Source organism: Melozone crissalis, unplaced genomic scaffold, assembly GCF_028551555.1.
Source record: "Melozone crissalis strain CALT ecotype California unplaced genomic scaffold, PUWL_Pcris_2 ptg000005l_1, whole genome shotgun sequence".
Classification (NCBI taxonomy): Eukaryota; Metazoa; Chordata; class Aves; order Passeriformes; family Passerellidae; genus Melozone; species Melozone crissalis.
Genome location: NW_026535783.1, coordinates 50,708,500 through 50,721,936, shown reverse-complemented (window position 1 = coordinate 50,721,936; position 13,437 = coordinate 50,708,500). Strand labels below are relative to the sequence as shown.

Below are 13,437 nucleotides of genomic sequence, written 5' to 3'. Positions count from 1 at the left end.
ATTCTGTATTCCTCCAACCCTTCTTCTAAAACTTTGTTTTATAGGCAATTTATTTCTGATTTTTTTTTTCTGTTCCATAAAGTTTTCATACTTTTTTTCCCCTTATTACTTTAGAAAAGATTTTCTGTAGTGCTTCTATGTCACAGTCTCAATTAAAAGAGCATTAGAAAGGCCAGAGTGGGCCAGAACAACAGGTCATCTCTTAGTCTCCTGCCTTCAAAAATGAGAGATTTGAGATTTCCCCCAGCCTTCCTTTATTTTTAGTATCACATTTCTAACTTATGGGAAGTTGACTGCCACTCAGAGAAAATAAAAAGGGGAAACAATGTACAGAAAAAAAGGAAGAGCAGTACTGATGTAAGTCAAAACAGTGAAGAAGGGATGCACTTAGGTAGACAAATTATTGAGTACCTATATAGCTTTAAAATTATACATATTGTTGTTTCAGTGAAAGTGAAAGTTCATCTCCACTTAGAAGAGTTTTGCTGTTATACTCTCTTCTGATATATTGCCTGAATTCAGACACACATCAATGCATTTGCAAGGACTTGGGTAAAAGTAGCCTGTTCCTCTAATTACCAACTCTGCTTCAATTAATTTTTGCTGAAAAATCCTGAAGTCCTCAATTCTTTTGAAAAGCAAGTATATAAGTATCATAGAACCAATAAGGTTGGAAAAGACCTCCAAGATCATCAAATCCAACCTTTGACCTACCACCACCATGTAAAATAACCATACTACTAAATGCCATTTCTTGAATGTCTCCAGGGATAGTGAATTCCCACTTCCCTGGGCAGTCCATTCCAATGTTTTGCTACTCTTCCAGTGAAGAAATTTCTCCTGCTGTCCAGCCTGAACTCCCGTGGTGCAACTTGAGGCAATGTCCTCTCATCCTTTCTCTTCTTGCCTGGGAGAAGATACCAACCTCCACCCAGCTAAATCCTCCTTTCAGTCAATTGTAGAGAGAAACAAGGTCTCCCCTGAGCTTCTTTTCTCCAGAATAAACAACATGAGCTCCCTCAGCTCACCTCACAGGACTTGACCTCAAGACTCTTCACCAGCTCCATTGCCCTTCCCTGGACTCATTCAATGTCTTTTCTATCATGAGGGGCCCAGAGCTGGACACAGGATTCCAGGTGTGGCCTCACCAGTGCCCAGCACAGGGGGACAATCCCTGCCCTGCTCCTGCTGGCCACACCATTGCTGATCCTGGCCAGGATGCCATTGCCCTTCTTGGCCACCTGGGCACAGCCCGGCTCATGTTCAGCTGCTGTCACCAGCACCCCCAGGTCCTTTGCAGCCACTCTGCCCCAGCCTGTGGCACTGCCTGGGGTTGCTGTGACCCAAGGGCAGGACCCAGCACTGGGCCTTGTTGAGTCTCACACCATTGGCCTCAGCCATGATCCAGCCTGCCCAGATCCCTCTGCAGAGCCTCCCTGCCCTCCAGCAGATCAACACTCCCATCCAGCTTGGTGTCACCTGTGAACTGATTGAGGGTGCACTTGATCCCCTTGTCCAGGTCACCAATGAGGGCATTAAACAGGACTGGCACCAGTACTGGTGGCTGGCCATCAGCTGGATGTAACTCCATTCACCACCACTCTCTCAGCCTGGCCATCCAGCTACTTTTTACACAGGAAAGAGGAAAAAAAGAGTAAAAGAACACCCATCCAAGCTATTGACTGTCAGCTTCTACAGGAGAACGCTGCGGGAGAGAGTATAAAAGCTTTACTGAAGTCCAGGTAGAATACATCCACAGTTTTTCCCACATCTATTCAGCAGGCCATCTGTTCATATGCCCCAAAACTTTTAAGAATTTAAGAAGCGTTTAGATGATGCTCTCAGCAGAGGGGAAATCTTGGTGTGACTTCCCCTCTGCAGGAATAGGAGTTGGCCTCAGAATGCTAAAAAAATTGCTTGGAAACTGCAAAAGGAAACTGCAGTTTTGTCTTTGTCTCCCTCTTTTCAAGGAATTGGATATTATATACTAAGCTGTTTTAAAGAAATGCCTTTATCAAAGCAGAAGGAAGGTGTTTGGCACCCAGGGTGAAGTCTCTATGCTTTAACTTTCTTCAGTTCCCCCAATCCCAAATCTAACTGGACGTGTGCATGGGTAAGGTTGTGTTCTCTAATGCTCAGCATTATTTCTCCCCTAAAAGCAAAGCCTAATACACAAAGCTGTGCTGAGGAGAACCAGATGCAGACCACCCTGGTCATTGTATAGGTGTATTCCCTGAGGTCCTAAATGGATTTCTCACCCCACTCCTATACCCTCACTATTGGACTAGTGTGCCAGATTTGTCTATGCTACATGCTCAATTTTGTAGTCTCAAAGTAGTTCCTTTTCCTAGACTCCTTTTGAATGTCCTGGTGGACATACTCCTCTGTACAACACTGACCATTAGTTTGGCTTTGCTTTTTCCATCCCTTTATTTTTCTAACAGAATAATTATTACAAGCCTTGCTTGTTGTGAAGCAACTCAGACCACTAACAAGCAATGTTTTTTCTCTGTAAAACACTTTTCATTTTAACATTATTCCCTGTAAAAACCATTTTTCTCTACCCAGTAAAAAAGGGTAATGGAAATACAGCTGTCTTCTTTCACTAGCATTTCATGACTCAGTCACTAATGACAAAAAGAAAGAAGAAATGCAGACATCAAAGGTTATGGAAGCAGTCTTTGGTAGAAGTTAAACCAGTCCCTTAGATAATGTATGTGCTAATTTCTTTTGTGCTTCACACAATTTCTCATTCTTCAGCTGCTGAACTGTGTTATAAAAGGAATAGCTACATATTTATCTAGCTGCAATAGGAATAGTAAACTGAAATACATAAGAACAGACGCACCACCAAAGGTCTGTCTAGCCTCAAATACTTCTAAGTATTACCAGAATCAGATTCTTATGGAAGAATATCAGAATGAGGAGACTATATAATGAGATTTCTCTGTAATAAACTTGTGGTTCAGGAACTTCCCAAGCCAGCAATGTTTCAATAACCTTTATGTTCAATAACCTTTTCTTTCATGATTTTGTCTTTTTCTTTGAACTCATGGAAACTTCTGCATCAACAGTACTTCTGGCAACTATCAAAGTACATATTCAGTTGTGCTGTAGAACAAGTATCTCTTTATTTTGGACCTACAATCTACTGGTTTTATATGATAACTCCAAGCAAATGGGATAATGAGTCACATTCTCTGTGCAATTCATGACTTTATAGATATAGATCATAAACCAGAATGATCTCTATCAAATGTCTACTTTCTAGGCCACAGACTTCAAGTCTATTCAGGTTTTTTCCTCTCATATATAGGTCATTCTTTATCTTGATCTTTCTATACCATTTCAAGTTTTGTTAAATACAGCCTCTGATACACTGAACAGGACTAACTACAAATTTATTTTAATGAAGCCTATGCTCTAAAAAAGGCTTGTGAATACACACTGAAAATAGTTTCAACAGTAAGAGCTTATAAATGTGCATTATACTTCCTTTATTTTAGCCTTTGAAATAATAAATGAAAGAAATCTACTTTTCTCATCTATTTATATATTCCTTTTTAAAAGTATGGAAAAACATGTATTGACATTATTCAGTGAGAGTAAAAAGAGTAAGCATCAGAGATGTAGTCAGATATTGTTATTAAAAATTTCACTCAATTTATTTGTCTTAATTTATATATTATTATTTAAACTTTCTTGTAATTACATGAACATCTCTATATATACCATTCAATTTTAGTAATAAATAAAATTATAAGAAAGATAATTATTAACTTAATAGTAATGATCAGAAAGTTTATTAAAATAATATATTTTAAAAGGAAATTTTTCATACAAGTGACTACAAATTCTCTATAATTTGCATTTCCTACATTTTTTTTTGAGAAACAGGACATGTTGTCTGAGCAATAACTCAATCATAGGAAAAAAATTTAAGACTTAGTTAACTCGATACATGAGTTAGCTTTTGAATCTCAGTTGTAGGGTCCCGAGAAGCCCTAACTTCATTCTAGAACAACCTAGAGATATTGTTCAACAGAACACACAATTCCATGGCCTTGAGAGTCCAGGTTAGGAATGGCTGCTATTCAGATGTGACTGAAAGGGAAGTGTTTGGCAAAAAAAATGCTGGTTTGTTTGGTTCTTTTCCCCCTTTGTCTGAAATTATCTTCTTTGTATCTAGCGTTATTTCCAAGATGTTATTTCAACTTTCTCACGCCTGGTGTCTGCCAGGAAAATAATTTATTGACCTTTCCACCCCTTTAATATACAAGTGCACTTGAGTGTAGCAACTGCTTAAAGATCTTATTCTCAGCCAGTTCATTATGTTCTTTCTTGAAACTATTTATAAATTACCATACATTTAAAAAAATCTGTTACGATAAGTAACGCAAGTGTTTCACCCTTAGGAAAATGTGAAGACTAACCATTTTCTAGCATTATGCCTTTAATTTCTCCCTTTGTTTCTCCTGCAATAAGAGACTATCCTATGTTTCTTACACAAATTCTATTACAATCTTGTTAAGAATTTTATCTTCTGTGATCACCACCTCAAAGAGCCACCATAGTTTTCTGAGACTTCATTCTTCCTTTTTGCTCCTTCCAGTTTCTAAAACCAATTTCTGCTTTCTCTTATTTAATTCCATGTTCCACTTTATATTTTGTTTTAAAATACATCGATACCTCAATTAATCAGTAACAAAAGGAATATTAGGCATAATGTGAGCCTGATACTGAATGGAACAGGGACCCCAGTGACAGAGGTTCCATAGAAAGTAGAATTACTGAACTTCTTTGCTACAGTCTTCACTGCCAAGGCCACCCCTTAGAAACTCTAACCCAGAAGATCAGGGAGAAGGTTTGAAAAAAAAGATGGACTTTTCTTTGGTTGAGAAGGATTAGGTGAGACCATTTAGTCAAACTTAAACATCCACAAGTCCACAGACATATCCATGAATGCTGAAAGACCTGGTGGACACCACTGTGAGACCATCTTTGAAAGGTCATGGAGACCAGGAGAGGTGATGAGGACGGGAAGAAAGCAAATATCACCCTGGTCTTCAAAAGGGGCAAGAAGGAGGACCTAGGAAACTACCAGCCAGTCAGTCTCACCTCAATCCCTGGGAAAGTAATGGAGCACTTCATTCTGGAGACCATCATTATCCACATGGATGATAAAAAGGTGATCAAGAGTCATCAACGAGGAGAAATCACATTTGCTCAGCCTGATTACTTTCTACAATGAGGCAAGTACCTGGACAGATGAGGGGAAAGTAGTGAATACAGTCTACCTCAACTTCAGCAAGTCTTTTGATACTATCTCTAATGACAGGAAAACACAAGGTCCTGCATCTGGGGAGGAACTACCCCAGGCACCAGCACAGGCTGGGCCTGACCTGCTGGGGAGTAGCTCTGTGGAGAAGGACCTGCAGGTCCTGGTGGACAAGAAGCTCTCCATGAGGCAGCAGTGTGTCCTGGTGGCCAAGAAAGACAATGGTATCCTGGGGGCATTAGGAAGAGCATTGCCAGCAGGTCATGGATGGTGATTCGGCCCCTCTACTCAGCCCCGCTGAGGATACAGCACTCCAGATATTCTGGGCTCCTCAGGACAATAGAGACATGGAGCTCCTGGAGCTGGTCCAGCAGAGGCTATAAAGATGGCGGGACTGGAGCACGTCGCTTTTTAGGAACGGCAGAGGGAGATGGTTTTGGTTAGCCTGGAGAAGGCTGAGAGGGGATCTATTGATGCATAAGTGTCTGAAGGGAGGATGTAAGGAGGGTGGACCAGGCTCTTTTCAGAGGCGCCAAACAATAAAACGAGAGGCAAGGGGCAGAAACTGGAACACAGAAATTCTACTTGAACATGAGGAAGAACTTCTTTACTGTGAGGGTGCCTGAGAACTGGAACAGATTTCCCAGAGAGGGTATGGAGTCTATTTCTCCAGAAAAGAGATTATTCAAAAGCTGTCTGCACACACTCCAAAGTACCATTGGTCTAGGGAAACCTGATTGTGTAAGGAGGTTGGACAAGATGACATAGGGTGGCCCTTGCCAACCATACCCAAATCTGATGATTCTTTCTGATTCTGTGATCTCCTTAAATAGGTGCTTTTCTGGCTTTTTTCCCCCTCCATTTGACATCACACATGGTGCATGCTGTAGAAATAAGGTGTTACTTTTGAAGGGTATTGTGCTCCAGCTACAGGGGAAAGGGGCATGCTACCTTATATATTAATCCAATATCAGTAAAACCTATTCTGGTACCACTGTAATCTATACCAGGACTAATGCATAGTTTACTCCATGCCAAGAAAATCACAATGTGCTTACAGTGTGCTTGTAACATACTAGCTTCCTCTCTGCGTATGACCAGTTGCTCAAAATTGCCTCCTTTCTCTTTTTATTATTTCACATACTGTAATTGCTGCTTATCCAGCAATAAACTGAATTACAATCTCAATCTCAAGAACTGAACAGAGGTTCTTTAGGAGAGATCTAAGATGACTGGAAGATACAGAAACACTTTGAGAAGATCTTATAAACCTGTTGTTCTTTTTATTTATCTCTTTATTTCTGCCAAACAACTCACTTGCAGTACCTTTAGAAATCAAACATGAACACAAATACATATTACCTGTACTAGTGTAGCTTAAAGGTAGAGCATGGAGGATGTGCAGGTTACACAAGCAACACCAAGGTCTAAGTCCTTAGTAAGTCTGGCTTGACTTGCTTTAACATCTCAGGATCCAGTAAGACACTTGAAGTATTCCAACTGTCAAGGCATGTATTTCAAGAGCAGCCTAACTCAGTGGAGAATCTAGATAATGGCAGCACAATAAAGAAGAGATGTTATAATAAGCACATAAACCACATCCATGTACCCTCTTCTTAAAGTCTTTAATCTAAACTAGATTAAAGTGATCTTTAAATAAATGTACATTACAAACTGTAACTATCAAACTAAAACACTAATTAAGTCAGATATGTTACAGTATAAATTGTTTATCTAGGCACAAGGTTTTAAAAAGTTATTTCAGCTTCCTTACTTAAACCGGTTAAATATTTTGTTGTAACTGCAGACTCCATGCTTCTCTAGATTAAGAAAAGGAGAAGATAAATTGGCAAACCCAAGCTATCGTCGTTTCACTAATACATCTAAGGGGAAACCTAGAATTTATATAGAAAAGGCCAATCAAGACGGAATCTGTAACTGGTGATTTCTTCAGAATGATAAGTTATGACTAGCTGGGTTACTTGAGAGAATCTACCACACCCTGAATTTCTTCTCCTACTTAAAACAAATCTGAGAAAAGGCCAAATGTTTTCATTCTTCAGGAGTAGGGTTTTTAAAATATAGGACATCATGCAATAAACATCTGAACACAATTTTTAACATTTTAATCCTATTATTTGAGGTCTGTGAACGTTTCTGTCATGGGACTAATGGGAAATGGTTGGCAGTTGATTTAGATTTCCTGCTTTGATATCATATTTGATGGTATGATATTTAAATATCTGGGAAGATTAAACAATGGAAAAATAACAAATAATATTTTTAATTACAGTGGAAGTTTTGAAAACTGGTGCACCTTCCATTTTACATGGATTTTAATCACCATCAAACACACCAAAGGTCTGATATCAGTATGAGAGTATCACAGCACTTATTCCATTGGAGACATTTGTATTTCTGTAATACTTTTTAATATAATCCCAATCTTTTTAATTCCAAGATGTTCTCTATCCAAAAGTAATACTTAATATTGTTTCCAGTTCTACTAATACCTATTTTACATGTTTATGCTTGAAGAAATTAAAAAGAACTCTACAACTGAAGAACTGTTTTATTTTTCAAATGTTTCTGGTTTGTGCTCTGTTTTTGCTTTTTGCCTTCTACTTTCCTATTCATCATTTAGCTAAAATCCTCATAACCATTTGAAGGAATATTAACTGATGAAGATAAGATATATATTGCATAATTTTAGAGTTTACAGAAGAGTTGTATAATAAAAAGAATAAAAGATAATTTGAAGTATCCTGATTTCAAGAGTTGATAGGCGAACTCAACTTCTGTGACATGGTAGCCAGTCCTGCTAAGAAGGAATAGAGAACTGGTACTTTTGGGAAAACCTCATTTGCTTTCATTACAGTCACAAATCTTGATTCACTTGGAGGGAGGCAGATTAAAGTGTTTTTCAGGCTCAGGACTACTGGAAGCTGAGTTCACGCCTCAGACTGAAAACCCATTATGTCAAGTTGGAGAAAGAGTTCTTGGTGCTTAATTTTAAAGTAACTTATTATGCATCAGGTTTCTAGAGCACTACTGAAAGAAAAATCGTAGAAGAAGTTTGGATTGTATCATTACTTACCCTTTATCAATTACATTTACAAGACAATACTCTTAGACATTTGTGTAGAATCTGCAATACCTGCATATTTTCCATACATGAGAGTCTATTAGCAACATACAGAATATGAGCAAAGCTTTTAGTAGCTTGATATTTCTCTTATACAGAACTTGAATTCTGAGACAAACAACAATTAAAAAATAATTTTCAATACATCTCATGTCCTTTTCATGACAAATAACATAACAGTAATCTGAGCCACGAGAGGGCACACAATAAGCATCTGGCAGTCCAGTGGCCACAAATATATGTAACTTTGTAAAAAACACTGCAAAGTATCTTGTGTAAATGTTTCAGAAAGCCTAGAAAAGTTAATGTTTGTTGGAACTACAAAATTAGTAGAGCAATGTAAATTTTTTCCCCTCAAAAGCATACGTATGCACGACTTTTGATGAAAATGCTTATGTATTTATCCATAAAAATACATCCTCTTTTCCACTGAGCCTTAGAAATTATTTCTCAGTGCAACTAACTTCTAAAAGCTGTGTCCATGCTTATATGTGTACATGCTTGCATGTCTCCACATATTGTATAGTTGTTAGCTTCTGTGTGAGTGAAAAGTAAGAAACCATGTAAGTACCAGAAACTAGGTAAGTAGATTTGTAAAGATGGTATGAATAAAGGAGGTGAAATAGTTTCAGAAAAAAAGCTAGTTGGAAAACTGAGAAGCAAATGCCTTCTATGTTCTCTCTTTCAAGCCCTGTCTGTTAATTTTCTTATGCTGTACAAAACTTTGAAATATATAATGCTGTAAACAATGAAAGTAAGTGGAGAATTTAGATCTGGAGTAATTGGTGTTCCATGATTCTGTAATTTTGACATAACTGCATACAGGTATAAATTCAATGTGCAAGTACCTTATCACTGCAGGGTGATTTTGAAGACATAATTTACACAGGAAAAGGCTGTTCATTGAACAGTTGTGGCGTATTTCAAGCTAAAACTAGATCAAGAACTGATAGCAAAAGCTCATAGCTAACATTCCTGATAGGAATTTTCAATTACACTTAGTAAATCTTCAGGTAATATTTAAGTGAAGCTCTGCATTACTGTTACTATTTCCTTCTCTTTTCATATCACAGTCCCATGTTCTTCCACTTCAATAGCCATTTGTCTTACTTTTGCCATTTGTACTCCCATGAATTACTCTGACAAATACTACAACTCTATTGTTTTATTTTTCCATTCACTCTAAGAATACTTAAGTAGTACATATAGTAAATACTACGTAGTAGATGTACATGGTAAAAAATCCCTAGTTTATTGTACTTAAGGAGCTTTTAGTGCTAATAAAGCCTTATTTTATGAATTTATACAAAGAAGCAACCTCTTGCCTGAGAGAACAAGTAGACAGTCTTAAATGAAACTAGAATAGATCTACCTTACATACTATTGACTTGGCCTCCTATAGATTACCCCTTCCTACACTCTATGTGCCTGGCACACGAATACAAGACATAGCTAGCAACCTCTTCATGTAAACAAAACCATGTTTGGAGTCAAAGTTCAAGTGCTGTCTCTGTTACAATTTGAAATTAATAGGCACGGTCTGAAAAACAGAGACAATTTCTAAGGACTGCTGACAGGAATTCTCAGATCCTTCTGTAGAGAGAAGTGGGTGTCCATTTTTGTCTGGCTCAGATCAAATTCTCCAGAAGCCTACTCTGGTCTTTGATGCTTTAAAAATCAGAATGTAGAATTCTCTCTGGCTCTGTATGACTGAGATGTGTCTGTCTCAAATTCAAATCACAGGATGAGTACCAGTATTTCCTGTGACGGTTTATGGTAGTAATAATAAGGTATTTCTCTCTGCAGGGGAAGAAAACTATGATGACTTCTACTGTAAACAATGCAAAAGGCAGAAAAATAATAGAAGTCTGAAAAACCAATAGGCAAAATGGAGATAGTCATGAATATTCACACTGGCACTTAACCAATCTAAACCATGACTTTCGAAAAACAGTGCTACACAGGAAAAAAAAGCTGTGGGAGATCATAAAAAAATTAAAAATTGGCACCTGTAGAAGGCAGGTATTGAGGACAGCTACCTTTACAGCAGCTCCACACTCTTAACAAATCCTTTACTGGTAAATCCTTTTATAAAAAGGATTAAATAAAAATATAAATTTAAAAAAAAATTGCTTGGTAATGCCTCAGTTTCAATCAGAAAAGTACAAGTTGCTGAAAAGCAAGCAAGTAAAAAACTGCTTCAGAGAAATATGAGACTCCCCTCCCCCTGCCTTTTTTTTTTCTTCTCTGCAAGATAAAAAGTATTGATTGTGAGCAGGTAACCTTTTGGAAATCAGTTCCGTTCTAAGGAGGAAAAGGTTGCACTCCACTAGCATATGTCAGGAGATGGACTGAAGGCTGCTCTAATGAACACAGATTATTCCTGAAGAACTAAGGGAGATAGGAAAGATGGACATAGGAAAACAGAATTGTAAAAAGGAATTAGGAGAAACTTCCCTCAGAAGACTTCTAACTATCCTTTTGTACTTCTGGCGCCGCATATGTAAGCAGCTTGCTTCTACCGTCAGTGTGGAGTACTGGCATTCGTAACACGCTCCCTAGAAGCCGCAAACGAGCCGACGCTCTAGGCCAAGCTTTGCCTGTTAAGGGCCCGGCAGAGGCCGAGCAGGTAGAGGCGCGGCGGCGCCGCCCGGCCCTTCCCTTCCCCCGGCCCCGCGGCCGCGGCTCCAGCTGCACGTCCGGGCCGGGCCGCCCCGCCCCCCGCCGCGTGACCGCCCGGCTTCCGGGGAGAGCGCCGGGCCAGCAGCGCCGCGGGTGCCGCCACGGAAACTTTGGCGGGGCGGGCGAGCAGCGACTTCAGCAGGGGCACCACCATGTCCGGCAACGGGCTCACTTACAGCGAGCAGGGCGGAGAGGCGGCGCCCGAGCTGGCGCAGGAGGCGGCTCCCACCGTGACCCCCTCGGCTCCTGCGGCCTTCGGGCTCTTCAGCAGCGACACCAAGAAGTAAGGGGGCTCGCGGGCGGGCGGGGCTGGGCTGGCGGGGCATCCCACGGGCAGGGACAGTTCCCGGGGCCCTGGCCGGGAAGCCGCGCCTCCCGCTTGACTCCCGTCGTGACTCCGCGGAAAAGTTCGCTTGCTTGCGTTTAAAGTGTGCATAGATAGTGGGTTATCTGTAAAGTGTTTCTTTTGGTTTGTTCGAAAAACTGCTTATCGATTCTCCTCTGTTTCGGCAGCTAACCGCGGTGGAATTGTCCTAATTTTGCCTTCAAATGTGTATATGTAAAAAAAGCGTTTGTAAAAAGAAGTGTTTGTGATAGTTATGGCTGGAAATGTAGTGGATCAGTGCGAGGTGGCCAGCTCGAAGTGGGTGTTAACAGTGTTAACAGTCTCTTGGTCAGAAGTCAAAATGAGGAAATGGAGAAGGTAAAAAAAAACCCAGCCAAGTGCACTGGTACAGAAAGCTTTCAGCTCCTTAAAGTAAAAGTGGATTGGAGAGGAAGAATGTCCAAATGAAAGGATCAAAAGGTTTGCTAAGCTGGAATTGTATTCTACAACAAATTGGAAATCTATTCCAAGAGCAACCAATAAAAAGCACCATAAACTTAAGGTCTCATGTACATTAGAAAATCAATTGCTACGTCTTCAGTTTGATTGTTCTGCACAAAGAGAACATCTATGCTCTGGAAACCTCGACTGATGTGTTTATTTGTGAGCCACAGCAGAGTAAATCACGAAAACATGAACCTGCAGACACTCAATGCTTAGCTCTATAAGACAGTAGCTGATGGGCCTCCTCACTTTGCCAGATGAGTCTCGTTTCTTTTTCCCTTTCTGTTTTGCTAAATACTTCACTTTTTGATTCCAGTTCAAATTTTCTCTGCTCTAGTATAAATGTGCTTCTGCGGATCTGTGTGTTTTAGCTGATTTACACTGTTTGCACCCTTCTTTCCTTATCCCCTTCCGTAGAAACAACTTGGCACTTTATTTCCAAACTATTATTTTGCTACTTCCTTTTTACCACGTGATGGAGGGTATCCTGTTCATTGAACATGGCCATAATTTTCTAAATAACTCATAAACATCGGACTGTTTTGCAGATATAGTTCTCTGTTTTATTAAATGCAGAAGCTGAAGTGAGTGATTCTACCCGAGGCTCCCCAGTGATCATAGGGAAATACAGCTCTGTGGTCCTGAGATGTTTTCTACATGTGTATGGAAGAACCAACAGTTTGTGCTATGTGAGCGTGCCAAATTAATTAATTGCTCCTCTAGACTTGCTCTTACCCTTACAGGAATGTAATTCTCTAAAGGAATGACTTGAGAGAAAAACAGACATTGCGGTCTGTGGTGTTTTGTAGCTGACAAGGAAATTCTTGCTGAAATAGGGTGTTATCCACAATTCACTTAACGCAGTTCACTTCAGCTTAACACTTGCGTGGTTAAGCTCTGAGTAGTTGAGGAGCAGATGCTGTACAGGGAGGGTGATTTGTGTAGTGTGAAAAACCCACTGGACTGCAAGTGAGGGTTATTGTTAGAAAAGCAGGCTGTGTGGCACTCTAGTTGGAAAACGCAGTATTCATCAAGCATATACATTGTATTTCTAATAGTTCACTCTAGTAATAGTGCGAAACCTGCTCATCACAAGGCAATACAAGAGAATACAGGGAAGTGCAAGATATGTCCTTGCATCTTTTGCATGAATGTGTGGGTTTAGGGTTAAATGAAAATTACTGCTAGAGTTTTTTAAAGGTTGTTTGCTGATCTCTCTAGATTGTCTCTCATTATTGCTGAGGTACTCATGTCTGATATTATTGTGTTTTTTCAGTGCTTGGCAAACTTTTTTGTTGCTGAGGAAGTGGAATTCTTCCTTGGGTCTACTGATGATACAAGAAATACTCCCTGTCAGCAGAGGGATACATATATAGTTTATGGCCCAGAACATTAGTGCAGTGATGTTAGACCAGAGCCCTGTGCTTGCCTGTTGCCAGTCAATCAGAATAATATAATGTAGTTGATGTATAAGTATCAAGATAGTATTGTAAGCACTTCATT

The 13,437-nt window shown here is 39.6% G+C and overlaps 1 protein-coding gene across 1 annotated transcript in view; it reads left to right on the top strand.

Moving 5' to 3' along the window:
* The first annotated feature begins 11,180 nt into the window (after window positions 1-11,180).
* AP3B1 (adaptor related protein complex 3 subunit beta 1) overlaps window positions 11,181-13,437 on the top strand; it is a 153,160-nt gene continuing 150,903 nt past the window's right edge. Inside the window, exon 1 of the mRNA XM_054285619.1 lies at window positions 11,181-11,388. Within this exon, the coding sequence (XP_054141594.1) occupies window positions 11,258-11,388 (131 nt within the window). The 5' untranslated portion in view covers window positions 11,181-11,257. The remainder of the gene's footprint in view (window positions 11,389-13,437) is intronic.